The 27,141-nt window shown below is 48.9% G+C and overlaps 1 protein-coding gene across 3 annotated transcripts in view; it reads right to left on the bottom strand.

Moving 5' to 3' along the window:
• Nucleotides 1-4,278: 4,278 nt before the first annotated feature.
• ERC1 (ELKS/RAB6-interacting/CAST family member 1) overlaps nt 4,279-27,141 on the bottom strand; it is a 410,068-nt gene continuing 387,205 nt past the window's right edge. For all 3 annotated transcript variants that reach the window (XM_057703822.1, XM_057703826.1, XM_057703824.1), the window contains one exon: nt 4,279-8,811. In XM_057703822.1, coding sequence (XP_057559805.1) covers nt 8,674-8,811 — 138 coding nt within the window. In that variant the 3' untranslated portion in view covers nt 4,279-8,673. The remainder of the gene's footprint in view (nt 8,812-27,141) is intronic.

Genomic DNA, 27,141 nt, shown 5'->3' with positions numbered 1-27,141 from the left:
TGGAGTCAAGGCTCGTGGGGGGCGGTCCCGGTGTGAGCGCGAGCAGGCACCACAGCACGCAGGGGCCCCAGAGCAGGAGCAGCCGCACGCCTGCCCTCCGAGGCCTTCCAGCCGCAGGCCTGGGCAGGGGAGTGGGGGTCAGATGTGCCCCCCGCGGGGCTTGGGCGGGGATGCCCCACTGCCCGCGGGTTCCAGTCCACGTTGGGGGCTGCCGCGCAAGCACCCGGCGTGAGCGCCGGTCCCCCAGGTCTGCTCTGTTGCCGGGGCAAACAGGCGGCGGACAGTGCCACGTCAGGGAGCCCATCCCCGCGTGGGGACAGTGCAGCTGTGGCTGATAAGGCCGGCGCGTTGGCATCTGGGCTCTTCCTCTGCAGCAGAAGCAACATGATCGCGGCATCCGACGCCCCCGGAGGAGGCGCCACGGCCAGGATGGGGGGGGCCTGGAACAGGGCACGTGAAGGGGCCGGGGACCCCCCCGCAGACCTCCCACTCCAGGGCCCGTGTCCCCATCCGTGGGAGTGGGCATCCTTATCTCTATTTTAAAAATGAGGAAACTAAAGATGAGAGAAGCCAGGTGGACTCTCCAGGGCCACGCACCCAACACGCAGCACAGACAGGATGGGGACCCTGTCTTCCAACTCCTGGCCCACTGGCCTTCCTGCTCAAGGCCAAGGTCCCCACGAGCCAAGCCTTGCTTTGCCCTGGTCCCTCGCCCTCCAGCAGGGTGGGCACCCTGCTCCCCGCACCCCTGCAGAGGCTGAGCATGGGGAGGGCCGGGCAGCCTGGAGACACGGCCCTGCAACGGCCCCGCGGAAAGGAAGGCTGAGTGGCTACTCGAGTTTTCTTTTCTCCTCAAGCGTCAGCTGGTTTATCCTGACGTCCACATTGTGGCGACAGCCCAAGGAGGGCCGGACCGAGCCCTCCGGCCGCCCTTCTCCCTGAGCCTCCTGGGTGTGGAGGCCCTGCCAGCGCGCTCGCGCTCGGGAGGCCGCCCGCTGCCCACCCACAGCTCTGAGCAGGGGCGCGGCTGCCCGAGCCAGCCCCGTGGGAATCCTGAGGAGTAAAGCCACAATAAGAGGACACTGGGGCCTGAGCTGCCCCCGCAGGAGCCACGGCGCTGTGTCGTGGGTGGACGCGGCCCTCACCCTCCTGGGATCACGGAGCCCATCCCTCGAGGCACAGGCGGCCTGGGGCCGCCCAGCACGGGCAGCGGGTGGCAGGCGCCGCGGGGATGGTGGCGGGAAGGCAGCGCGTAGCTCAGGGCCCAGTCCCCGGGTGACCCCCCAACCCTGTTCCTGCTGGTGAGACCATGTTTCCCTCTTTCCTCTGAACCCCCCCCCCGCCCCGGCCACGACACCCCAAACCCTCCGGCTGCGGGAGGTGTCCTCAGTCCCCACATCCTCAGCCCCTCCCCGGCTCTGAGCCCTGGGCAGTGCCTTGGGCCAGTCAGAGAACAGGGAGAAAGACTAGGGACGCCGGCTGGGTTCAAACCCCGGGCCCGTCACTTCCTGCTGTGTCACCTCGGCCTGGGCCCAGCCTCCTACCACCACCTCCCACAGCCTCCAGCCCGTGGACCAGCTCCTCCCAGCCTGGACACCCAGCCGCCTTTCCCTGGTCAGCTCCCCGTAGTGGCCACGGTCGGGACTCAGGGGCATGGGTGACAGTCCCCAGCCGGCCTTCCTCTCAGGGCATCGCAGGCCTCCAGCCACTGGCCTCGGGCCCTGCCGTGCTCCGGAGCCAAGTGGCCTTGCCCTGGGGACCCTGGGTCACGCGCCTGCATCCTTTCCCGCCTCCCCTCATCCTTGAACGCCTCTGTTGGCAAAACTGTCTTCCAAGGTCAAGCTTGAGGCTGGTGAAGAGCTCTGCCTGCCCTCCTCTGCCTGCCCCCCAGCTCCTTCTGTGGGGATAAGGCCCCCGTGGACTCCACGCTCCCAGAGAGGTGGCTGCGGTCGGGGGTGGAGAGCACGGCGCTGGAGACAGCGCCCCACCGCGGACAAGGGCATGGCCTTGGGAAAGCTGTGTGGCTGCTCTGGGCTTAACTGTGAAATGGGGATAAGAGGACCTACCGCATGCGACGGCCACGAAGTTGCCACGAGACAAACACGTGATGTGCCGAGACCTGAAGGGGCGCCTGGGCCACGGTCTTGCTGAGCTGCTGAGTGTGGGTGAGGGATCTGGGGGTCCTGGGGGATGTCTGGCAGGCAGAGCTGCAGGGTGTGAATATTGAGGACACGCACGATAGAGCAGTGTGAGGAGCTCGTGCCCAATGCCTGGCTTCCACAGCGACTCACAGCCAGTCTCCTGGTCCACGTCCTGCTTGTCGCCACCTCCCCGGAGCGCGTGCTGGATGATCCTATAGCAAATTGCAGACGTGAAGAAAGCAATTCTATGCTTCATGCTCTTCAAGCAGCTTTCAAGCAGGAGGAACATAACCCATCGTCCCCATGATGGCTTGTGACCTAGAGGAGGTTGGGAGGTGAGGTTGAGGGCGGCTGAGGCTCTGGGCTGTGAGTCCAGGGTCCACCCCCCCACCCCCAACCCCCGCCGCCGGACACCTGAGAAAGCGTGTGGATCTCAAACCGGTGTCCTCAGAACGCTCCCTCACCCCAGGGTCTAACCAGCCCCTAATCGTCTCTGGGCCAGCCCGAGATGCTCCAAATAATAGCAGTCCTCTCCCGATTCAGAGGAAAAACCAAGTTAACGGATAGAATCCTCCACTGCACGTTCTCCTCTCACGTTTTCCTTAAACCTCGTGGTCCCTGCGTCCCTTTGTCTGCAGCTGAGCTGGTGGCCACAGGGTGAATCAACAGCAGTGAGACAGGGTGAATGGAAAACCCTGGGGACAGCGACCACTGCCACCTGACGGCTTGCGGTGGACACAACTGCTCGTGGTGGTGGTTTCACATTGTTCAGCAAAAGCCACGCGCTGCCCGTGAAACTGTCCCTGCTTCACAAGGGAAGGACTGGCAGCAGCGGGTCTTCAGCCCCGAGAGTGGTGCTGCTTCTCCAGGCTGGAGGGAGTGGGGCGAGCTGAGCCAGGCGCAGGCAGGGCTACGGGGGTGGGGGTGGGGTGGCGCTCTGCCCCCAGTGCCAATGCCCGGTGGCGGGGGTGGCAGAACCTACACGAGAGGGAGGGAACACCATGAGTGCATCGACCCCGTCATGGGGGACACACAGAAACGAAGCAAAGCAGAAAACCAACTCTCACCCAAGTCCCCAGAACAATTCTTCTTGAGCACTAGGCCCAAGACAAATGACAAAGCTGGATATTTTCCGCGCAGATGCTCTCGGCAGCTTTCTGCTCCTGGTACCCACCTTCTGTCGGCTGGTGCAGCTCATGCCTCCCAGAGTCTACACATTGGCACATGCCCCGGGGGAGCTCCAGCCCCTCTGAGGCCCCGCCCCGCCCCGCCCCACGCGGCACTTGCTCTAAGCTCTGGAACTGTTAGAGCTGAAACATGGACCTGAGCTCGGGCCTCGGTGTGTACACCGTGAAACACAATGAGGGGGCTGCCAGTCCCACGTCCAGGTGGGTGCCCAGAGGGGCTCCCCTTCTCTGTGTCAGGGCCAGGGTGCTGTCCACTCCTCCCCCTCCCTGATTCGGGCATCCCTGCTTCCCTGGTACCCCCAGTGGGGCTGACCTCGCAGGGACTTTGGGCCTCGCCTGCTTTTCTAGCATCTGAGGACACATCTCACTTTGGATGATCAGACTGGATGAGGCCTGAAGAAAGACACAGCACACGATTTTTAAATAACTTTATAATTTCCTGATGGATTTAGTTTGTGAATAAAAAAGAAAAAAATGAACAAAGTGTTTACAGTAATTATCAAGGCAAAGTCGACTCTAACACAGTTTCTCTGTAACATCACAATCGTGTTAGTGAGACGACTGGGCAGTCGCGCACACGATGAAGGCAGCGATGCGTTTGCTCAGAGACACCGCCACGGCGGCCGCTACTGTCGCCAAAAGGAACTCAAGCTACAGGAAGCCGGTGCCTGCTGCCCTCGGCCCCTCGCCAAAGGGCAGCTCTCCCTTCTGGAGCAGGGGGAGCGACCTCAGGAGACCCGAGCCCGCGCCTCGCACACCTGCTGGACTCACAGGTCCCGGGCTGCCCGTGGGGTCCACCGTGCTGAGGGCCACGTGCAATACTGCTGTGGTGGGGAGGGGGCTGCCTCGGCCCAGGGTGGGCTCGCTGACTTCAGCAGGAGTCACCTCCTTGCCTGGCCAGGCCATCGCTGGGCCCCAGACGGACAGCCTGGGCCCGGGAAACCTGGGGTCTTACAAGCTTTTCAGGGAAAGGTTCCAGGGACTCCAGCCAGGCGGACCGGGCTCTGACGAGGACTCGCCCGCCCGGATGGCAGGCTCCAGGTTGGCCGGGGCTCCGCCCGTCCTGGATGGGCCACCGGATGATATAGCACCAAGTGGGCAGGAGGAGGTTGTGTGGCTGGCGGGGACTGCCGCAGGTGTGGGGCCCAGCGCCATGCCCAGGTGACCACACAGCCGCAGGCACACCAGGCTGGGGCCCGTGTGGGGGTCACAGGAAACCTCCCGCAGAGGTCCTGAGGATGGACGGACAAACTGGGCCCCAGGAGCCTCACCCCCTAACTCAGTGGTCACCTCCTTCACCGAGCAGTCGCCTGCCTGGACCATGGCCACTGTGTTTCCCCAGCGCCGGCCCAGCGGCCACCTCAGCCAACTTGGGGTGGGGGGGTGGGGAGGAGTCTGGCTGCCCCATAGCTTGAATTCCTTTATTAACATGATATTGGTTTCATTTTTTAAAACACAGCTCTTTAATTTTTCAGTTCTACAACTACTTTGTAATATCTTAATAATCTTGACAATGGACACAATGTAACCGCCCCGATTCTCTGAACCACACAGACAATATCCACAAGCAGAGAAACAAAAGAGGAAGTGGGTGTGGGACAAAAACCCACTCCCCCCAAATTAACCCCCCAAACCATCTCTCCCCCGGGGGTCAGGAGGAGAAATACCTAGGACAGGATCACAGCACTCGCCAAACACACTGGAAAAAACCAGGAGACACTTGGTTACAGTTTTGACACTAAAAAGTTTGGAAAGTTTTTGCTTAAAAAGCGTAAGACAGCCATTTTGTTCAGAAGGATTTCCCTGGATGTTTTCTTCTTGCCCGAATATTCCCTTAGTTCATGTGGGGCAAATCCCAGATTCCCCTGAAAGAGAAGCTGGGGCTGGCATTGCAAGGTGGGCCCACATCTGTGTGGTCCAGCCGTGGCTGACTCCTCGTCCCCTCTCCTCCTGCAGCCCTGTGCTCCCGCCAGTGGGAAACAATGCCGGGACGGGGTGGGGGTGGGGAACACAGGGTCCGCGGGGACTCGGGAAGAGCCACGTGAGGGCCACGTCCACGTGCCCACGTCCTCCTCCCCTGCTCTCTCCTCACAGACCCTGAGGCCGCCCATGGGCCTGTGCTTCCAGAGTGTGCTCCACGGGAAGGCTCAGCAGCAACTGGCCACAACTGGGAGACGACTTCCTCTCCTCCCCCACTCTGAGGAGCGGGTAAGCCACTGGCTCCTGCGGAACACCCAGCAGACCTTTACGGACGCAAAGGGCCCAGCCCCGTTGCTGCCATCTACACTGGGGGCGCCTCGGGTCCCGTCTGCTTCACTAGTGTTTCTGAAGCCCAAGTGTCAGGAAGAGAAGAGCACTTAAGGTCGCCTTCAGATAGTAGGGTACACGGTCAGGGTTAGAGCTGAGACGGATTTGGGGATTCCCAGTCACACTTCTCGACATGTTAAAGCCCACTTAAATTCTTTTCCATTCCAACCGGTATCCAAATCCTCGCAAATCTCAATCCAGACACTGCATCAAGAGCTCAGTGAGTGCCTGGGATGGAGGTATATGGGAAGAGGAGACGGTCACATTGTCCTTCTGTCCTGAGCCCCAGGGCCGATGCCACCCACTCTTTCTCTTGCTTCCCTCTTCATGACGACTTCGATCTAGGTGCAGAGCTTTAGGTGCTAAGGGGAACGAGACTTGCCAATGAGATGAAGTTTGGTGAACATCAGGCAACCTGCAGTGAGTTTTCAAGGTTACAGATCTTCAGTAGCAGCTGCATGACCTTGTGAAACCACAAACACCAGAAGAGGTCACGGAATGACATCTCGTGTGATGGGAATTGCGCATTTAGCAAATGTCGGCCCTATGGATGATCTAAACTCAGCAAGAGACTCTCAATGCTAGAAACTATGTTAACTTTGCCCCTATGGTATAAAGGCAGGTCCTTGTTCATTTTCATCCAGGACCAAACAGCCCCCTGAACCACCTGAGGTGCTAGGATGACCACCCAAGAAACACTGAGGAGAGTCCCACTGTGGTTCAGAGACAAACAGATGGCATCTGACCAGAAACAACTTCTCAGAGGCACCTGCCCAGAGAAGTAGTGTAAGGCTCTGGAGGGGAAGCCGCAGGAAGGGGAGCAGGTGGCGGGGACTGTGTCTGACGCGAAGGGAAGAACTGGCGGGACCCGGGAGACCAGGCAGAGAAGAGCCGGCCAGGCCCACCGCTGCTCTGCACGCAGCCTCTTCTGCTCCCTGTCTGCTGTGGTCCCAAGGAGGGTGTTGCTCTACCTTGGTTCTTGCATTGTGGTGGATAATGTGAGATTCTGAGACTCCAGCCCTAAAATACTGGGGGCTTTCTATGTGATTTACGGGCAGTGCAATAAATAAGTGGGATTGAGGTAATTGACCACAAATGGCCAAAACTTACTGTCTAAACCCCACTGCATCCCCTCTCCGGCCAGCCTGGCTATCAGGAAGCATCTCAGTAAGAAATTTATGAGCAGAGTCCATTTAAACCGTCGATAAGGAGCACTCGACAGCTTCTCACAGGGAGAGCTTGCTTTACGGCAGGGAGTCAGGGCAGCTGGAGATGTGACCATATAAGTTAACGGGACAGTTGCCGGCTGCTGGTGGGAAGATATGGGACTGACGGCTGTGATGACCTGACAGGCAGCGTCGGATTCTTTGGGTGAGTAATTGGGGAGAAGAAAGGAGAAAACACAAGACAGAGCCATTTAGCCCAGCAACTCTTATCAGAGGCTGTGAGCGCCTGGTGGGTGTCTGGCTGGAGACGTGGTCAAAGGGCTAGAGTTGGGTTAAGTGGTCTATTTCTTGGTGCCTGATATTTAAGACTGCCATTGTCTATGCTGGGGGAAGATGTCAATACCTTCAATTGGATTTGAAACTTTGGGGTCAATTTTCTGATTTGCAACACAGAGCTGGCCAAGTCTGACGAGGTGCACACAGATGTATAGAGAAAACACCACCCACTGTTGTAGCCCATTAAACATTAAACTCTTTCAGGGGAACAGAACCCTCAAATACCGAGTCACCAGATGGGATCCTGCAGGCCAGTAAGCGACTCAGCCCCTCTGCCCCCCAAACCCATACATTTCATTATAATGAGAAATGCTGATTTGTGGAAGATTCTCCTGGAAAAGATACCTTCTATTAAGATGGGGAAGGGGAAGGGTATGTCTTTTACTGCTCTGACTTGACCAGGTGTGTCTCACAGAATCCTCGACAGCCCTCCCTCACTGCAGAGAGGCTTTCTTCAAGGATGGGTGCCCAACAGCGACGTGCACACAGTAGGCACTTTGTAAATATTATCGGAATGAAAGAGAGAGGGAAGGAATGCGTGTGGGATGAGAACCATCCATTTGTAGCAGAAGCCTGGGAGGAAAGCTGGAGGGGGGAGGGTGGGCCACCCGAGCTTGGAGCACAGGCGGTGGAGGTCGTTGGGGGCTGGGCCGGGGGGAGGCAGAAACACTCTTTGGGGCCTAGGCTGCTGACCAGCAAGATGTCTGGGAGAAGCCAGCCTGATCCCGAGGACCAGTCACCTTCTACAGAAGCAGAGCTGCAGGGGTGACCACACTGCCCTCTTCTCTTTCCGTGACAGACGTGATCTGACACACCAAGCCAGAGGTCCTCAACAAGAGGGACTCGCCCCAGAGGCTGAGGAGAAGCACAAGGACTGGTGAGGCCTGGGGGAGACTCCACCCGGAGGCCAGGTCCACCAAGCCCTGTGCGGCTGGCCTGCAGCCCTGCACAGAGGACCCTCGTGGAGAGCAACCAGGACGGACGGGAAAGAGAACAGTAGGTCAGCTCTCTGTCCCTGTTCTCTCTTCCCCCCTCTTTTTTTAAATACTTTTTGAGATTTTTTTTTACCCTTCTAGGAGAAAGCACCTGTTGTGATATTAGAACACGCAGCTCCCTGGTCCGCAGGGAAGCACCTCTCAGTGAGCCGAGCTCTGCAGAATCCAGACTTAGTGCTCACGCCAAGGACAGAAGGGAGAGGGCTCTCCCTTACACCCCTCTGTCAGAACACGGCTGCCAGAGTCCACAGTGTCACTGGTGATGGCTGGATGGCGGCTCTCCACGGAGGCTCGGCCACTCACCGACCTTGGACAGCAGGACACAGCGCAGAGACAACACCGGAAGCAGCAAGGCAGATTCGAAGACAGACATAGAAACGGTGCTGGAGCCACACCTGCGGGACTAACCAAGACAGGACAGAGTCTGTAGTGTATGTTTGGGGCCAGGAGCCTTCTGGGTGCCCGCTCCTCATACGTCTCCTTTCTTGGCTCCTGGGCTCACAGATCGGGCTGCTGGGCCGTCTGCTCCCCACGAAGAGGGTCAGGACGACTCCTCCAGGGCGTTGACCACCTGCTCCAGGATGTCAGGGCAGTGGTCTGCTATCTGCTGCAGGATGGCGTTGGCAAACTCCTGTAGCTCCGCGCTGTCCCGCTCGCCCTTCTCTAACTCATTCTGAAGCTGAAAGAACAGATGGATTCAGATAAAATAAAACAACCCCAGTTGCGCTAAGTTAAGAATTACTGGTCACCAATCAAGAAACAACATTTGCAATGAGGTGGATAAACCCGGAGGGCATTATGCTCAGTGAGATAAGCCAGACAGAGAAAGGCAAATACTGTGTGGTGTCACTTATATGTGGGATCGGGGGGTGGGTGGGAAAGTCACACCAAATTCGGAGAAACAGCAGAGTAGCAGTTGCCAGGGGCTGGGGGTGTGAGAAATGAGAGTGGGTGGTAGAAGGGCACAAACCCTCAGTTACAAGATGAATGGGATCTGAGGTCTAACGTACAAGACGAGGACTAGAGTCCATTATGCTGTGCTGCACACTTGAAATCTGCTCAAGAGAGCAGGGCTTACGTGTTTTCACACAGGAAAAAAGGAAATCGTGAGACGACGCGTGTGTTAATAACGCGACCGAGAGGATGGGGAACCCCTTCGCGATGTCTGTGTACATCACGTCATCGGGGTGTATAAATATATTACAATTTTGTCAACTTTAGCTCAATAAGGCTCAAAAAAAGAAAGAAATGACAAAAAAAGGCAGTTTCTGCCATGTGAAGTCTTCCTGTGTCAAAATTAATAATCAGAAAAGTGTAAAAGTGAATATCAAATGTCTCTTCGTGAAAATGAAGGTTAGTGACTGGACAAGGCCCCAAGAGGGTGACTTGCAGAGCTGGGCTCCCATCCCAGTGCTCGCACTCAGGGAGTGTCCTCCCACTGGGCAACACCATCACACACAGGCCCAGGAGACAGACGGGTACGTGCATGATCAGGCGGGGTCTTCATCTTGCACACTGGTCCCTGCCCGAGGAAGGCTTCCCCCACCTGCCACTGCCACCCCTACCTCAGGCCTGCTGACTGAGTCAGAGAGAGACACGAGAGTCCTCTGTTTGCTTACAAGTATATTTCCTATTGTTTTAAACACTTTTCGACATTCCTTCAGGCACTGACCCAGCATGTACTGAGGGCCTACTACGTGCTAGGTGCTGGATGGATTTGGTCCTTGCTCTGGAACCTGTCGAGGTTAAAGGAAGAGATAGCACATACACTGATAATTACAACCCAACAGGGAGAGGGCCATGACCGAGGGGGAGACAGGAGGATGCCTGCTTTTCCCTGGAGAAGTCTGAGATGTCCCTAAAGGCAACAAGTGGTCTCCATCTCGAGAGTGGATCTCAAGTGTGCCTGGGAGATCAGGGACAGAAGAGGCGGTCAAGCAGGCAAAACAAGCGCAGATGGCAGAGACACTGAGGGGCTTGATGCAGACTAGGGAGAGTGAGACTCTCCTGCGGCTGGAGCATCAGGTAGGGGGCTGGGTGCAGAATGACAGAGGTGAAGCTGGAGGGCCAGACTGGGCCAGACAGCACACACAGAGCTAAGGGGTTCAGATTTCACCTGGTTAAAACAACAAGGATGACAACAACAGCAGCAAGTCCAAGAGTCTTAAAACAGCATAGTGAGGTGATCAGTTTCATTTCCTCAGAAGACGCTAGGAAGATAGGGCACGTCAGCCTGGGTGGAAGGAGGAACGCATCGAGGGAGTTTACTGTCACGAGCTCCGGGAGAGTGAAGGAGAAATAAAGCTAAGGTGGGCCTGGGGATGTGGAGGGACCAGGCGGGTGGGAGATTTTCCAAGGGCAGGATTGGCAGGAGGCCGGGTTACGTGAAAGAGAACAGAGAATCAGACAAATAAGACTGAAAATACAGGAGGCAGAGCAGGTTTTAGGAAAGGAAGTGAATTAGAAATAGAGTTTAAAGTGTAGTTAAAAATGTAGGCTCTGGAGTTAGGCTGCCAGGGACTCAGGGCCAGCTCTGCCAATTATTAGCCTGCATGACCTAGACCCCTCGGAGACTCAGTTTCCTCATCTGTAAAAAGGGGCAATAAATAATAGGGCTGTTTTAATGACTTAACAAGATATTCATATAAAGTACAGTACAATGCCTGACACACAGAAAATGCCTGGGAAATGTTAGATGATGTTATCATTATTATTACTGTTGTTTTTATTAAACAGATAAGATTACCCAGAAAGAGCATGCATATTGAAATGCGAAAAGAACCAAAGTTTCAGTTATACTGTTGACAGCATCTAGATGCTCTGAGCCAAGAATGACTATGCTGCTTTTTCAAATATCAATACATCAAAGGGCTGGGAACAGATTCAGCAATCTTCTTTCTGCTAAACACTGATAAAAGACCAGGACGTGCAAGGGCCAGATTTAGACCACACGAAGTCTTGGTGTAGCTTGAGCTCTGGCAGTATCACATGAATACCAGTCTCTAAAACGGGGAAACCAAGGAGGCCAGGTGCCTTATGAACACAGCTGCCCAGACTGTAACCCAGAAATACTGCTCGGTGAAAAGGCTACAACTCTCAGGTCTCCTCAACCAACCGAAGTAAGTGAGGAGGTTATGAGGTTATACTGCTTCAGTTTCTTATCTTAATCCTTCCCAGGAATACTCTGGACAGTTTTGGTTTATATCCTAAGCCACAAATCTTCACAAGTCACGTAGTTATTTCCCGTGAAATATTTTTTATCCTAATTTGGCTTCTGTTAAGCAGACTATCATGAAGTTACTAATAAATACACTTCAGTTTAACAACATTTTTTCAAGTGTTTTATTTTTCTGATTTAAAAAGTATTACACATGTATTGTAGAAAATTTGGGAAAAAAAAGCACCCCCCTAAAATCACCTATAATATTAGCATCAGGAGATAACCACTTCTATATATTTTGCCATATATTCCTTGAGACTTTGTTTTATTATACATACATGTAATTTTAGAAACAAAATGGCAATGATATTTTATAGATTATTTATAAGCTGATTTTATTTTCACATAAAAGTATACTATAAATACATTTCCAAACCAAATCCCAAAGGCTCTTTTTGAACCTTGGTAACTGATTTTAAAATTTATCCTGAAGTGTAAACATATAAAAAGCACCAAGAAAACTTTTTAAAGGAGGAAAAATGATGGAGGACTTGCTCTGTCAGGTTATAAAACAGTATAAAACCACACTAATTAGAAGAGCACTGTATTGATAAAATTAGATCAGGGGGATTTAGAATATGATCAAGAGGCAAATCAATGAAATCAATGAATTGTATTAGGAAAACTGGGCCCAGAATATGGTTAGATTCCTACTCATGTCATACGTAAACACAAATTTAAAACTGGCTAAAGATTTAAATTTAAAAATTATACTGTGAGTACATACTCTTCTCAAGCACATATGGAACATCCTTGAATAGATCATATGTTTTGCCACAAAACAAGTCAATAAATTTAAGAAGACTGAAATCACATCAAACATCTTCTCTGACTACATAGGTATGAAACTAGAAAGAAGAAAACTGGAAAACCCACAACTATGTAAAGATGAAACAACACGCAAATGAAAAGCCAATGGGTCAAATAAGAGATCAAAAGAGAAATAAAAAAATACCTGGAGACAAATGAAAATGGATCTACAACATACCAAACTTACAGTATGCAGCTAAAGTAGCTCTAAAAGGGAGGTTCATAGAGATAAATGCTCACAATAAGAAATAAAAAAGATCTCAAATACACAACCTGACTTTACACCTCAAGGAACTAGAAAAAGAAGAACAAATGAAGCCCAAAGGAAGTAGAAGGAAGGAGATAATAATAAGAGCAAAAGCCTAAAAGACAATATGAAAGATCAGTGACACTAAGAGCCAGGCTTTTGAAATAGATGCAGAAAAAAAGCATTTGACAAAATTCGGTATCTATTTATGATAAAAACTTTCCACAAAGTGGGTACAGACAGAACATACCTCATGATAATAAAGGCCAAAGATGGCAAGACAAAGCTAACATCAGCCTCAATGGTGAAAAGCTGAAAGCATTTCCTCTTAAGATCAGGAATAAGACAAGCATGCCCACTCTTGCCATTTTTATTGGAAGTCCTAGCCAGGACAATTAGGCAAGAAAAAGAAACAAAAGGCCTCCAAATAGAAACAGAAGTAAAACTGTCACTATTTGTAGATGACATGATATTATATACAGAAAACTCTAAAGATGCCATAAAAAAACTGTTAGAACTAATAAACAAATTCAGTAAAGTTGCAGGATACAAAATCAATACACAAAACCCCATTGTGTTTCTATACATTAATAAAGGTCTCAGAAAGAGATATTAAGGAAACCATCCCATTTACAACTGATCAAAAAGAATTCGTATATCTAGGAATAAATCTAACCAAGGAGGTGAAAGACCTCTACCCAGAAAACTATAAGACATTGAGGAAAGCAGTTGAAGAACACATGAATAAATGGAAAGATATTCTATGCTCATGGATTGGAAGAATTAATCTTGTTAAAATGTTCATACGACCCAAAGCAAGTCTATAGATTCAATGCCATCGCTATCAAAACTTCGATAGCATTTTTCACAGAAACAGAAAAAAAAAATCTTAAAATCTCTATGAAGCCACTCTTTTGGAACCCATGATAACAAAAAGAATCAGAATAGACAGTTCAAAATAATGTAGTTTAAAAAAACAACAACAAAAAACTCTGTGAAGCCACAAAAGACCCCAGACAGTCAAAGCAATCTTGAGAAAGAAGAACTACAATTCCTAATTCAAATTATGTTATTAAGCTACAGTAAACAAAGCAATATGATATTGGCATAAAAAACAGACAATGATCAATGGAACAGAACAGAGAGCTCATAAATAAACCTACACAACAGAGGTAAATCAGTTAAGTATATGATTAATTAATTTTTGACAAAGGAGTCAAAAATATATAACAGGGAAAAAATTCTCTTCAGTAAGTGTTGTTAGGAAAACTGGACAGTCACATGCAAAAGAATGAAACTGGGTCACAATCTTACACCATACACAAAAATTAACTCAATATGCATTAAACACTTGAATGTGAGACCTGAAACCATAAAACTCCTAGAACTCCTAGAGGGTAAGCTCTGTGACATCAGTCTTGGTGATGATATTTTTGGAATCAATGTTTAAAGCAAAGGCAACAAAAGCAAAAAATAAACAAGTGGGACCACATTAAACTAAACTTTCTGCACATCAAAAGAAATCATGAATGAAATGAAAAAGCAACCTACCAAATGGGAGAAAATATTTGCAAATCATATATCTGATAAACAGTTAATATCCAAAAAATATGAAGAACCCATACAACTCAACAGTAAAACAAATAAACAATCTGATTAAAAAATGGGCACAGGATCTAAACAGACATTTTTCCAAAGAAGACATGCAGATGGCCAACACGCACATGAAAAGATGCTCACCAAAAAAGAAAAAAAAAAAAAAAAGCTGACCATCCCTCATTATCAGGCAAAAGCAAATCAAAACCATAGTGAGATTATCACCTCACACCTATTATTGCAAAGACAAAAGATAAGTGTTTCTGAGGATGTGGAGAAACATTTTTAATAAATAAGACAGAGAACAAAGGATTAATATCAATATATTATGAAAATGATACTATAAGGCTTAGTAACCAAAAAGAAAAAACGGGCAGAGGATATGAACAAAAAACTCACAGAAGAAATATAAATGGCTAATAAGCACATAAATGATACTCAACCCTCATTAACAATTAAAGAAATACAATTTAAACAAGGTAGGGTTTTTTCCTCCCATCACATTGGCAACAAAAGCTTCAAAGACTGTTAGCAATCGGTGTTGGTAAAGGTGTGAGGAAGTGGGTACTCATAGGCCATTGTCGGGAATGTGGACTGCAGCACAGTTTGGTCTCTTCAACCAAGTTTAATTGTAAGTATCCTGTGACCAAATAATTCCACTTGTAAGAGTATATTCTACAGAAATACCAGTAAGAAATTTAGGAATGCATGCACAAGTGTGTTCACCAAGACAACGTGTAAGAGTGAAACTTTATTATCAACCTCAGTGTCAAACAAGAGGTGAGAGAGATCTATATTTTGGGCCTATATGTAGAAAAATGGATGGAAAAAGAAACACAAAACTATTAAGAGCAGTTAGTTTGAGTGGGTGGAAAGACTCAATTTTACTCCATATACTTCTGTATTGTTTAATACCACAAGAAATGTCAATTTTACAAAAAGAAATATAAATAAAATATACATATATAAATATTCAAAGCCGTGTGCATTTTTCAAATGTGTAACTGCTATATTCTAATACAAAGAGAAGGGACAAACAGAAATGTAGAAAACATTGATTCAAAAAGTACTGACTGATTCACCCATGGAAAGGAAGCTGGTTCTGATGCTTGCTACAGCATGAACCACAGACACATGATGAGGAGTGAAGGAAGCCAGTCAAAGAAGAGCACTGAGTACACGATTCCATTTTTATGAAACGTCAGGACAAGGCACATCCAGAGTCAGAAGGAGGCCAGTGGTTGCCCAGGGCTAGGGTGGGATGGGCTGATCAGAGGGAATGATGAAAATGTTGGAAAGCTGATGGTGGTGATGACGACACGATTCTGAGAACATCCTGAGCCTATTCAATTGTACATTTGAAACGGGCAGATTGTATGATGTGTGGAATTATATCTCAGTAAAACTGTAGAAGCATACTGACTGAGTCCCGCGTGCAAAGCACTGTGGAGTAAAGCCCACAGAGAGGAATGAGCGCTACGGCCTTCAGCTTGGGCAGAAAGGGTGGGGGTGGGAGGGGATTTCCTTGCAGAGTGTGGCAGTAGATGTTCAAGGACAGAAAAAAGGGTCATTCCAAACAGACAGTAAGAGCTGACTAGGAGCGGAGGAGGAGGAAACGCACTTGGCTGGTCCCTGAGGTTCGGGGCTTGGCAGAAGCAATGCCAGGTCTCCCCAGGCCGGCCAGGTGCGGGCACTGCCCCCAGGACCCCCAGGCCACTCCACACTCTCAGTGAAGCCACACCAAGGACGCTGGGCTCCACTGCAGGTACCTCTTTACCAGAACAGTGGAGACAAACTGGACTAAGTTAAGAGAACGATGGCAGGTATGACTAAGACGCAGAGTTAGAGGAAATAAACAGGATACCCGGACGAGTGGAGACTGAGAGCGGGAATGTGATTATGACCCACAAACATCAGGGGTGGAAGCAGAAGCGGGAAGAGTGACAGCACTGGAGGAAGAAGCAGAGCCGGAAGGGATGGGAAAAACCAGAGGTCGACTATAAGGCTATGCTTTTCCCAACGTCTAATGAATGGTCTGCCTGGGAAAAAGTGTTTAAACACAGAGCAGATCGGAAGAATCAAAAGTTAAGAGAAGGCAGTGTGATGTCATCGGCGGGAGCTGCTCTCCACCTGGCAGGGCTTTCTCTGTCTCCAGGGGTTATAGCTGGTTTGCACTTTATCTGGAAGCAGCATTAAATGTGGACGTGGCTGAACACGGCGAGATTTCACTGGCATTTGATCCATTGTATGTTAAAATTTCCTCTTGAAAAAAATAAAGATCAACCTTTCTTGTGAAACTGGAATTACTTTTTAAGTGAGAATTTTTGTTTTGACTTTGAAATGCAAAGCTTTAGTCCTTCTGAAGTCCAAGGAACACAGAATGTGTTGGGAATGTGTCATTAAAACTTCAGACAACTTAGGAAAGAAACCAAAAGAGCAACTTAAGGCAGCTGTGTTATACACCACAGGTGTTACACAGCATATGTGTGAAAACAAATCTTGAGATGGATTAGTACCTTGTTATTTTAAAATATTTCATTAGCATGCGCAGTGCATATAAAAAAGGAAGTTTCTGCATGGTTTCAGTTGTGGCAGATCCCATGGATGAACTGGGAAAGTATTTTAGCTTCTGAAACTTAATTTACCAGATTTCACTCAAGATATTCCTGTCCCCTGCCCTGCCCACAGCCCTCATGCCTGCCTATCCATCCCTCACTTCCTCCTCACAGAAAGGCCCCTTTAGACTTAATACCAGAAAAGAATTTCACAAAATGTACAAACATGTAATATTTTGGATTTAATGAAAATGCTCATTACATCCTAGCCGCAATGAATTAAATCCTTCTCTGTCCGTCTTCCCTTCCTTGTTAAAGCTACAAATCCAAACTTGGTGGATATAAACACGGCTGAGTAATCCAACAAGATCTTCCATTTCCTTCTCTCTGCTTTCTAATAATGGCAGGCCAGTTCCACCACCGCAAGTCCTACAGGGAAAAACACTGTCTTCTTACTTTCTTAAAAACATCATAATTATATGTAGCATGTAGGTTTACACAAGCCCTCCTCTAGATACAGAGATGCAATTTTCTGTGTATGTGCTGAAAGCGTTGCATTTAAAGACAAACAACAACAACCCTAAAAACATTTCCAAGTAGATTAATTTCCACTAAAAAACAAATTTGTTCCCATGAATCCTGCAAGCTCCTTCTATAACATAAGCATTATATCTTATATCTCAGCATCTTCATTTCCTCCATATATAAAACACCTGACACAAAATCTTCCTTCAGCATCTTGGGCCTCTTTCTACTTAACCTTAATTGAACTAACATGCTCTGGAGGAAGGGACTCTTGGAGTAAGAGATGTCCAGGTATGTGCCTCCAGTAGAAAAAACAGAAAATCATAAGCGCTGCTAAAAGAAACAGAGACTTGGAAGTGTGGGTCAGGATGACCAGGAGGGAAGCGTTCTGCACGTGGGGGCTGCTGCTGTTGGTGGCAAAGGGCACAGCACAAGTGGGTCAGGACCGCTCACGGTGCCAGCAGCCTCGGCCCTGAGGAACTCATTACTAAGGCAATGCAGACATGCCACATCCTACCTTGAAAAGACCCCATGACACTGCTGTTCCTCCTCCTCCTCCAGGCTACCTCAACCACCTCCCGTGTCCCTGTCCCGTCAACTAACCCTGTTTCCAACCTCTCCCATCCCCGGTCTCTGATCACGGTCTCAGAGGGCACTCTCACCCCAAATGTTCTGAATCTACACCTCTCAAAGGCTAGACCAATTTTCCTTTCTTTCACCATCAAACACCTAAAAGAACAGTCTACATTTGCTACCTCTGTTTCTCATTTCCCTCCTTAACATCTAAGAATTTAGTTTTTGCCATTTCACCAAAATTGCTCTCTCCAAAGTTTACTAAACTAAGACTTCTATGCTGAAAACCACACATTAATTGGAGAAGTAACACATCTTAAATGGAGGGATACTACACAATCACAGATAGAAAGACTCAACATTGCAAAAGTGTTAGTTCTGCCCAAATGACCTACAGATTCAGTGTGATTCAAGTCACAACCGTAGCAGTGTGTGTGTGTGTGTGTGTGTGTGTGTGCAACTGACGTGCTGACTCAGAGTGTGAGAGGAAACGCAGAGCCCAGAACAGCCAAAGCAATCCTGGAGAACGATCACGGAGAAATGTTACTGCAGTACAAGCTCTCGTTATTAACACAGCTTGAGACTGGTGCAAGAACAGACACAGAGATCAAAGGAACAGAACAGAGAATCCAGAGAGCAAGCCCAATCCTGGGAGTAACCCGCATGTCCACTGACAGCTGAGTGATGAACTACGGATGTTCACGCAACGGAGTGTCAGCAGTGAGAATGGATGACCTCACCCACACGCAACGTGGTGCTGAACGGAAGCCAGACAGCAGAGTTCACACGGGGTGATTCCGGGCTTATAAAGCCTAGCAACAGGCAAATCAGCCTGTGATGCTGAAGTCAGGCTGCCCTGGGAGGGTGACCGGAAAGCACCTCTGACTCTTATGCCTGGTGCTCATTCCATGAGTGTGTAAACTCATGGATTTATACATGTGTGACACACGTAGCATTCTGTACGTGTATCATACCTCAAAACCTAAGACTCCAAACCAAACGAAACTGACCTCGAGGATCCCCTAACAGCACAACATGACAGTTGCTGGTCTTCATCCAACGCGAGCCCCCCTGGACACCTGGCCCTGAGGACACCTGCTCTGGACTCTCCTGCCTGGGCTTCCTGACTCTCCTCCACCTGTCTGTCCGTCCATCTGTGTGTGTCTTCCCTGTCCTGTGGCTTCTCCTCCCCTTTCTGCTTCTTCCCTGACACACAGGGTTTCCTGAGGCCTAAGGAGATGGTCCTCTGTTGCCCCTGGGTCCTCTGCTTGGGTGACCCTGTCCATCCTTGCTCCAAGAAGTGTAGTAATCACAGCAACTAACCTATGGACGTAGATCCCAGCCGGGTCTGCTCTACATGCTTTAGTGAACCAGCACATTTAATCCGTTTTCTTTGCCAACCTATTTCTTTTCAGATGGGTTTTTTAAGACTTTTCTATTTAGCAGAGAATTGCACACATATACAAAAGAAAAGAGAACAGTATAATAACCCTCATATGACTTAAATTTAACCATTTTCAAGGTATGTGAGTATGACTGTAACTGTGGCTCCCTTCTCTCTCCCAAGCTTCAGACTAACATTCAAATGTCTGATAAATACCTTTTTGTGAATGTTCCACTTATACGTTAAATCATAGTGGTTATACTGTTTAATAAACTTCTTTTCATTTAATAATGACTAAAAATAGTTTTTCACGTGATTAAGTATTCTTCTAAAACCCAATTTTTAAATGGGCTGCATTGTAATCCTTTTAATGCATGTGTTATAATTTAACTAATTCCATTATTAGAAATGTAGTTTGTTTTCAGATTTTCACTACTATAAATATTAATGTGTTGAAACTTTCGGTACATAAATCTTTGCATGTCTATGACTGTTTTCTTAGAACTCCTGGGTCAAAGGGTATACACCCTTTAAAAGCTTCTGACGTTACCAAACTGTTCAGAACAGTTGTACTAATTTTCAGGCAACAAATAAGGGTGACTATTTCCCAGCCTCCTGGTCCACTGGGGTCACGCACATACCCCAACCTTGCCAATATGACAGGGCTGCTTTCGTTTGTAGTTCTTTGTAGTACTTTTCATTTGCAGTGAAGCCAAAAACAGAGGCGAAACATTTAAAAATATATTTATTGGCCATTTCATCTTCTGTGAAATTCCTGTTAATGCCCTTTCCAGGCCATGTTTCTTTGGGTTTAGTTTCTTCCTTGCTGATCTCCTGGTCAAAACCCTAACACAAGCTCTCACATCTTAGCATCTTTTGCGTATTGCAATAGCTTCATAACCGTTTCAACCCTGGTTTGTAGTTAGAATAACCTTTACTAAAACAGTGTGGATTAGGTTCGCTCCTTTTCTTCCAAGATCTTAACTGATTTCCTACCTACAAAACAGAGTGTAATCTCTATGGCATGGCAGCCACCCTCTGGCCCCATGCTACTTTTTCGGTTTCATCTCCTGGTATACATAACCATGCGCGCCCAGGTCTTTGCTTTCACTCTGATGTGGTTCCCTCACCATGGGGTGTGGACAATCTTACTGCCTACACCCCGCTCTTCTCCATCTAACTTATCCTTCCTGGTGGAGATGAAGAGCCCCTTTTGTCTGTGGAGACTTCCCTTTTCAGAGGTGAATACTGCTGAAGTATTCATTTTGTCTCATGTTTCAGGAGTTGGCTACATGTTTAATTCCCCAGCTCTAAGGCAAGCTCCTCAATGAATTCTTTTTTACATGCAAGGCTGCCTAGCAAAATAGCCTGCACATAGCAGACAATCAAAACACAACTGGAGAACGAACTAAAGGAACAGATGCTAATCCTGGGGGAAAAACCCCATAACTTTCCCAAGAGCTTTTAAAGAGATATCTGAAGCATCTCCAAATTAAGACTGTCTGATGGTGCAGGCCTTGTAGCAGGACACATCAGCTATCCACGGCAACACCCACGCTGTTAAAGTTCTCAAAAGACAGAATATGGAACAAGCACAGGATACCAAGGTGGCCTCTGCCAGGAACTTTCTGGCTTTGTCTGCTCAATGTTATGATAATGTATTCTGTTCTTAGTAGCTGTTCCACCCTCGCTGAACTCAGAGTAGTAATATGATTTCTAGAGGGACTCCAGTCAAGAATCACAAATGTGACAGCAACAATCTGGATGCTCAAAGTGACACACACGGGGAGGGTGCACGGCAGAAGGGAAGGGGCCGTGTCAGCCCAGGAGAAAGTATTTCAGAGAGGATGCCCCACAACCTCACGCCCCCCAAAAACACGTCATGAAAGGCTGGCTGTGAGGGAGGCCACTCGAGCTCCCTTCCTGCTTCCCATGTCAGGACAGCTGTTGAGAGCAGGGCTGACGGTGGAAGGAAGATCAGGACACGGCTGGGCAGGATGGAGGGGCAGAGGTACAGCGGAGGACGGGCTGACAGACTTGAAACTGCCCAGAACATCCACTGCTCAGCACAGGTCAGGGTTTCAGGGCGGGGACGGCCTCTCTCCACAGCCAAGTCAAGGCCGAGGCAGAGTGAGCAGAAACCCATAAAAAAAGGAAAGTCTTAGAAGAGAAAATGCCTAATTGTAAGGCAAGTAGCTCTCTACTCACAGACACAGGATGAGGTGAAAGGGGAGGATGGAGGGATGGGTTTAAAGGAGGGACAGTCACAAGACACATGACTGAATGGATTCAGTTGTGCTTGGCAGTGACTCAGATTAATTCGTTTCTGTAGATGGTTTGGTGGTGGGCAGGAAATTATGCAAGAGATGCTTAGTTTGGTTTAAGCAAAGAAGAATCTGAACTTGAGATTTTTGACAGCTAGGTCCCAGGATGCAGAGGCCATGAGGTCTGAGCAGTCAACAGGAATGATGACTGGAGCCTTCCAGAGGTGATGGTCAAGCCAGAGTGGTCCTCTCTCCTGGCCAGATCTGGGCTATGGCCCCCACCCCCAATTAGCAGGCTGCTTAACTACACGTATCCAGGATATACCAAGACATGAAATAACCCGAGTTTGGATTTTCGAACAACTAGAATAAACTGCAATGCATTTTGAATAAAATGTAAAACGTATGTGGTCAGAGGAACCTGACAGCATACTGGGTATTTCATGCCCAGGTAATAAATATTTCATTTACTTTTCTACAAGAACTTGGTCCCTCTTCTGCTCTGCAGAATCCCTCTAGCATGTACCAAGAGGGAAGACGAAAGCTGCCCTTGAGAATCTGTCCTATGATTACTCCCCACAGACAACAACAAATTCCAAAGCCCTCCCTTCTTTATATTTCAAGTCTGAGCTTGCAGCCTGAATCTTCCAGTTTTCTTCCCAAGGTCTCCCCCAAACTCAGCTGCCTGCTGTTACCGCCTGAAGCAGCTGCCACCCTGCCCTGGACTCTGTCAGCTGACCGGACGCGGTGGTGACCGTGAAGTTGCTGCTGGGTCTTCCCCTCCCCCTTCCCTGCCTTGCAATGAACCCCTCTGCCCGGCAGTGTCCGGATTTGTCTTGCTAAGAAGGGAAGGCTGTTGTTGCTTAGGCCAAACGTAAACGAGATGTCACGGCTCCTCCATGACGAATCTGGAACAAGATGATGTAGCAAAAACAAGAGTCCATTCCAGCAAGGGGATCCGCAGTCCGTTCCACTGCCAACAACATGCGACTGCATTGCCATCTGCTCAAGATTCACTTGGTGAAATGAAAGAATTGCTCCTCTCCTTCCCTCATGACAGGCGGCAAGGTAGCCAGCACTGAAGCCTCTCAAAGCACGCAAACCATAAATGACTTCCCAGTGATGTCACGAGCACTTTAAGCCTGGCACATGGGGGGACTCCCTAAACAGGACTGCTTGCCATGTGCCTTGGGGGAGCTGGATGTTTCAATGGTTAGAAACTAAACAAAGATAAAAACAAACCAAGAGCTTCTCTGCTTCCCGGCTCCGGCCCTGAAAATCCTGCAGTGTGATTCTGGTAACCCCCTAGCCCCAAAGGAAATAAAGCAGATAAGGTTTTTAGTGACTCTGTATCGGTACAAAGCACACAATTTAGTTTTCTACACTAATCCCCCCCCCCACCCAACACACAAAATATCAAACAGTGGAACTACCAGACCTAAAAGCAGTTGATTCTGAAATTGGGAATCGAAAGACCGGAAGGCAGCTACAGGACTTGCAGTTCAATTCTCTAACCTTAAAGTGAGGCGAGGGACTTCCTTGGTGGCGCAGTGGATAAGACTCCATGCTCCCAATGCAGGGGGCCTGGGTCTGATCCCTGATCAGGGAACTAGATCCCACGTGCCGCAACTAAGCAGCCGGCGAGCTGCAACTAAGACCTGGTGCAACCAAATAAATAAGTTAAATAAACAAATAAAATATTTAAAGTGAGGTGAGCGAAGCCTAAAGAGGTGACCTGTCTGATGCAGTTTAGGCTGATCGAGCCTGCACCCCAGGAAACCCGGGGCTCGTCCCTCACGCCCCGCCAGCAAGTGGTCAGAGAGAAAAGAGGACATCTCCCCTGACTCAGAGGCAAGTTTTACAAGAAAGCTGGCCTTGCTGGCTAAGCACCGGACCTCTCAGAGCCGGCATGTCACTCACTACTGCTTACTGTCTTTTGAAGGTTAGCATGAGTCACAGTTTTGTGAGTCAACAACCTGGAGGCAAGTGACCCAGGTGAACTGGAGTCAATGGATCTACGGGACCAAAACACAGGTTGCTAACACCTGGATACAGCAGGAGCTGGGACCAGCATGGACAATGATGCAACAGTCCAGGTTTAGACATTTATCTGTACATAAACCAGCACAAAATTCTGCTTTCTGATAATTCTGTTTTATACTTGCAGATGTCACTAACGTACTAATGTCTTAATTTCTACCCTACTTAATGCTAGACGGTTCTAAAATGCTGGCTGCTTTCCTGCTTGAAGTATTCCTCCCTGACTGAGATAATCTGAGTTTTTCTACATGATATTCAGCCTCTCAGGTTACTCTCTTTCCTGAAAGGCTCTATCTTGATATAGGTGTTATACCTTCTCTGAACGAGTTGGGGAAGGGAGTGAACAGAGAAGGAGACAGAAGACATGGCTACAAGAGATAAAAGTGGGAACAGACCCCTCCCCCCCTTGGACATTTACATTGGTCTGATTGGCCCCTATACATTAAATTTCAGGAGTCAAGAGAACGGGGAATCTTCTCGCGTGTGAAAATGTTCCAGAACACCAAAGGAATCTGATGTATCATCCCATTCAAATAAGAAGCCAGTTGTGACTATGTTGATAACACGGTATTGTGCAACTGAAATTTGCTAAGAAAGTGTGGGAAATGTGTTAACTGATGAGGGGAATCCTTTCACAATGTATACGTACAGCTATCATCACACTGTCCACTTTAAACATCTAACAATTTTTTTTGTCGACTGTATCCCAATAAAACTGAAAAGAACAAGCCCGGTACCCATGTGGGCAGGGAGTTTAGATGCAGCATGTCCTGAGGCACAGCTGGACCACGGTCTGTGCCAGGCTTCCCAGTCTAGACCTGCTGGAACAGCGCTGGAGGCTCGAGAAAGTACAGAGGTTTAAATGGGGAAGCAGAATTTGTGCCAGGTAGAATTTTAATTGGTAACACCTCAGGCCATCTCTTACACATCTGTTAACTGACATGAGTAGAGACATTCGCATTAAGAGCCTGCAGTGATCCACACGGGAAAGAATGTCCCTCTCTGCTAAAGGGACCATCAGAGCAGCAGCAGGGTTCTAGGGATCACAGATATGGCCAGGCCAGCCAGCCCAGAGTGTTTGGTTTGGCTTTCAGAAATGAAACATGTCAAAGGGGGAGGATTAAAAACAGAAAACAAACCACCCAAACAACTAATAAGAAATCTAATGTTGCGGCCATCAAGAAGGTAAGAACAAGGCTTTGCTGCAACTGAGATTTAAGTACTAAAACAGCACACAGCTAATCCACACCCACGAATCACTGCAGCCGAGCAGGAGAGGGACGTGGCCTCCACGGCAGTGGCACGTGGTCAGTGCACACTCCATGTCCAGCACGTGGCACCCGATTCTCGGGCCAACGTGACGGGGAGAGACTGGCAAGGCTCTCTCAGGGAACCATGGATCTTGTTTGATCTTTCCTTTTCTTTAGTACCAATCTGACACATTGCCTGGTGGTATCTCCTGACTCCCTGGTGAGATGACAAAATGATCTTTTACAAGTTCCTGGCCCAGCAATTCAGAATGGCCATGGAAAGGGTGCAACTACTGACCAAGGCTCTGGGGCCATGTGGGCTAATCTGAGTGACCCCCGGGTATACACAACCGTTGTACAGAGGACCATGTATGGTGGCAAGGGGTGGGCACAATGAGATGATACGGCAGCTGTGCTAACGTGGAGGAGGCTGCGGGGGTGGGGCCTGGGTGGTTACTAATTTTGGATGCTAAAGGGAAGAGTATGTGATGTGATTTGAAAGCTCTTGAGGAAGGATGGATTTGAAAGAACAATATTCCTATGTCCTCCTAAAGCTCAGGACTTCTGCAGTCATGTTTCACTAGGTGAAGAAGGGTGAGAGGAGAGACCCAGGGACCCTCTGGGCCTGTCTGGTTCAGTGGATGCTCAAGGCTCAGCACACGGGGAGCACAGTCCCCCGGAAGTGAGGTGAGAAGGAAAGTGCTCAGCACTCCCAGGAAGCGTCTCCCAGCCCCCTGTGGAGGAGGCGGGGGTGGGTGGGTGGGGGGGGTCCCCAGAGCTTCCCAAAGAAGCCGCTGGAGAGGGAGGTGGGCTCAACCTTCAGCAGCAGCCGAGTGAGAAAGGATGCTCAGTGCAGGCCAGAAAAGGTGGGGGGCCACAGACCACCCCCAGCACATGGTTCAATGGCTAGTCCAGACCAGCGGCTCTGCAGCCCCCATGTGTGTGGCTCTCCAGTCACCCCGTGGCCTGTGGCATGTGTCACCAGACAGGACAGTGCTTAGAAGCCGACCTTGAGGGTAGCAGGATGGGGCTGGCAAAGCCGCAGCCCTGAGGGAGGTTAAAGTAACCTCTCAACAGATATTCTACTGATCTCTTATTCGCTTTTCTCCACAGAGTAAGTCACGGTGCTTGGTGGGCACACCAGGCCTGGGACAGACAGGCATCCATCCCTCCACACACGCGGCCTGAGCTGGATGGTGACGTCCTGCAGCCATTTAATGTGACCACTGAAAACACAGATGTCACTGGCGTGTCCTCTGTCCTCTGTCAGGTGGAGGGGATTTTCTCCCTGGGGGCTGCAGGGGGACATGGTGGGGACAGGTCTGAGCTGGAAGGAAACGTCCATGCCCCATCAGGCCACTCAGCTTCAAGTCTCAGCACCCCTGCCTCAGCTCCCTCAGATGCAGAGAGAAAGGGGGGATGAGGCTGTCTCTGCATCCCTTCTAGGGTCAATACTCTGAGTAAACCCAGCCGCTCCCGAAGGAACAACATGAGACCCAGCTGAGCGCCCGAGGCCGGCAGATCAGAAGGGTCTCCTCTCCTGGCCCTTTGTCTGGATCGCATCACAGAAAATTCGATACCCTGTCTTTTCAGTGACTCCCGACCTTCCTGCTAGGTGCATGCTGATGCCCATCTCTGGTAAAATTTTTGTGAATATATATCCATGGACTCAAATTTAGGCTAAAGACTTGCAAAGGGCTGGTGTGCTCTCCCGTGGACTTCAGCTGTGCTAACAGCCTGATATCAGCGCACCCTAAGGATGATGATGCTTTACCACCAGGCCCAGGTCACAGTGGAGAGGGGACGGCTCTGGTCTTTAACATGGCAGTGTTGTCCTCTTCTGAACTCTCCTCTTACCAGCCACTCACTGTTCCTATCATCCTAGTGTTCGGGAACCTCAGGCAGGCTGAGGTGAGAGACCATGCTACCCTTCCTAGAAATGCCTGCATTTAAAAAGGCAGTGCCCTGGGAAGATGCCTGATTCAAAGATGCTTGAATAAACGGAACCTGAGACTGTCAGGCAGGGGCTCCACCAAACACACCATCGTACTACTTAAAGCCTCCACCATACCCTGCTTTTCTGTTAAGTCGGCAGTAAGACTCTAGCATTTGAAGTTTGGCTTAGGGTTTCTATTAGAAAAGGGAAAGGTGTTTTTATTTTTTATTTTTTTTTAAGCCTGATAACATTAAAACCATTATTTATCTCTAACAAGAACCCCATGAAAAATCCTGTCCATCAAAATCTGACCTTTAGGGTGACTGAACATCCCTTCAATTAAAAGCAAGACCTGTTATCTTCAGTGTTAAAATTACAGGCTCCCGGGACTTCCTGGGTGGTCCAGTGGTTAAGACTTTGCCTTCCAATGCAGGGAGTGTGGGTTCAGTCCCTGCTTGGGAAGCTAAGATCCCACATGCCTTGGGGCCAAAAAAAACCCCAAAACATAAAACACAAGCAATATTGTAACAAATTCAATGAAGATTTTAAAAATGGTCCACATTAAAAAAAAAAAAATCTTAAAAAAAAATTACAGGTTCCCTTTAACCG

This window comes from Hippopotamus amphibius, chromosome 12 (assembly GCF_030028045.1).
Source record: "Hippopotamus amphibius kiboko isolate mHipAmp2 chromosome 12, mHipAmp2.hap2, whole genome shotgun sequence".
Lineage (NCBI taxonomy): Eukaryota > Metazoa > Chordata > Mammalia > Artiodactyla > Hippopotamidae > Hippopotamus > Hippopotamus amphibius.
Note: the sequence above shows the minus strand (reverse complement) of the source record. Positions and strands in the feature narration are given on the sequence as shown.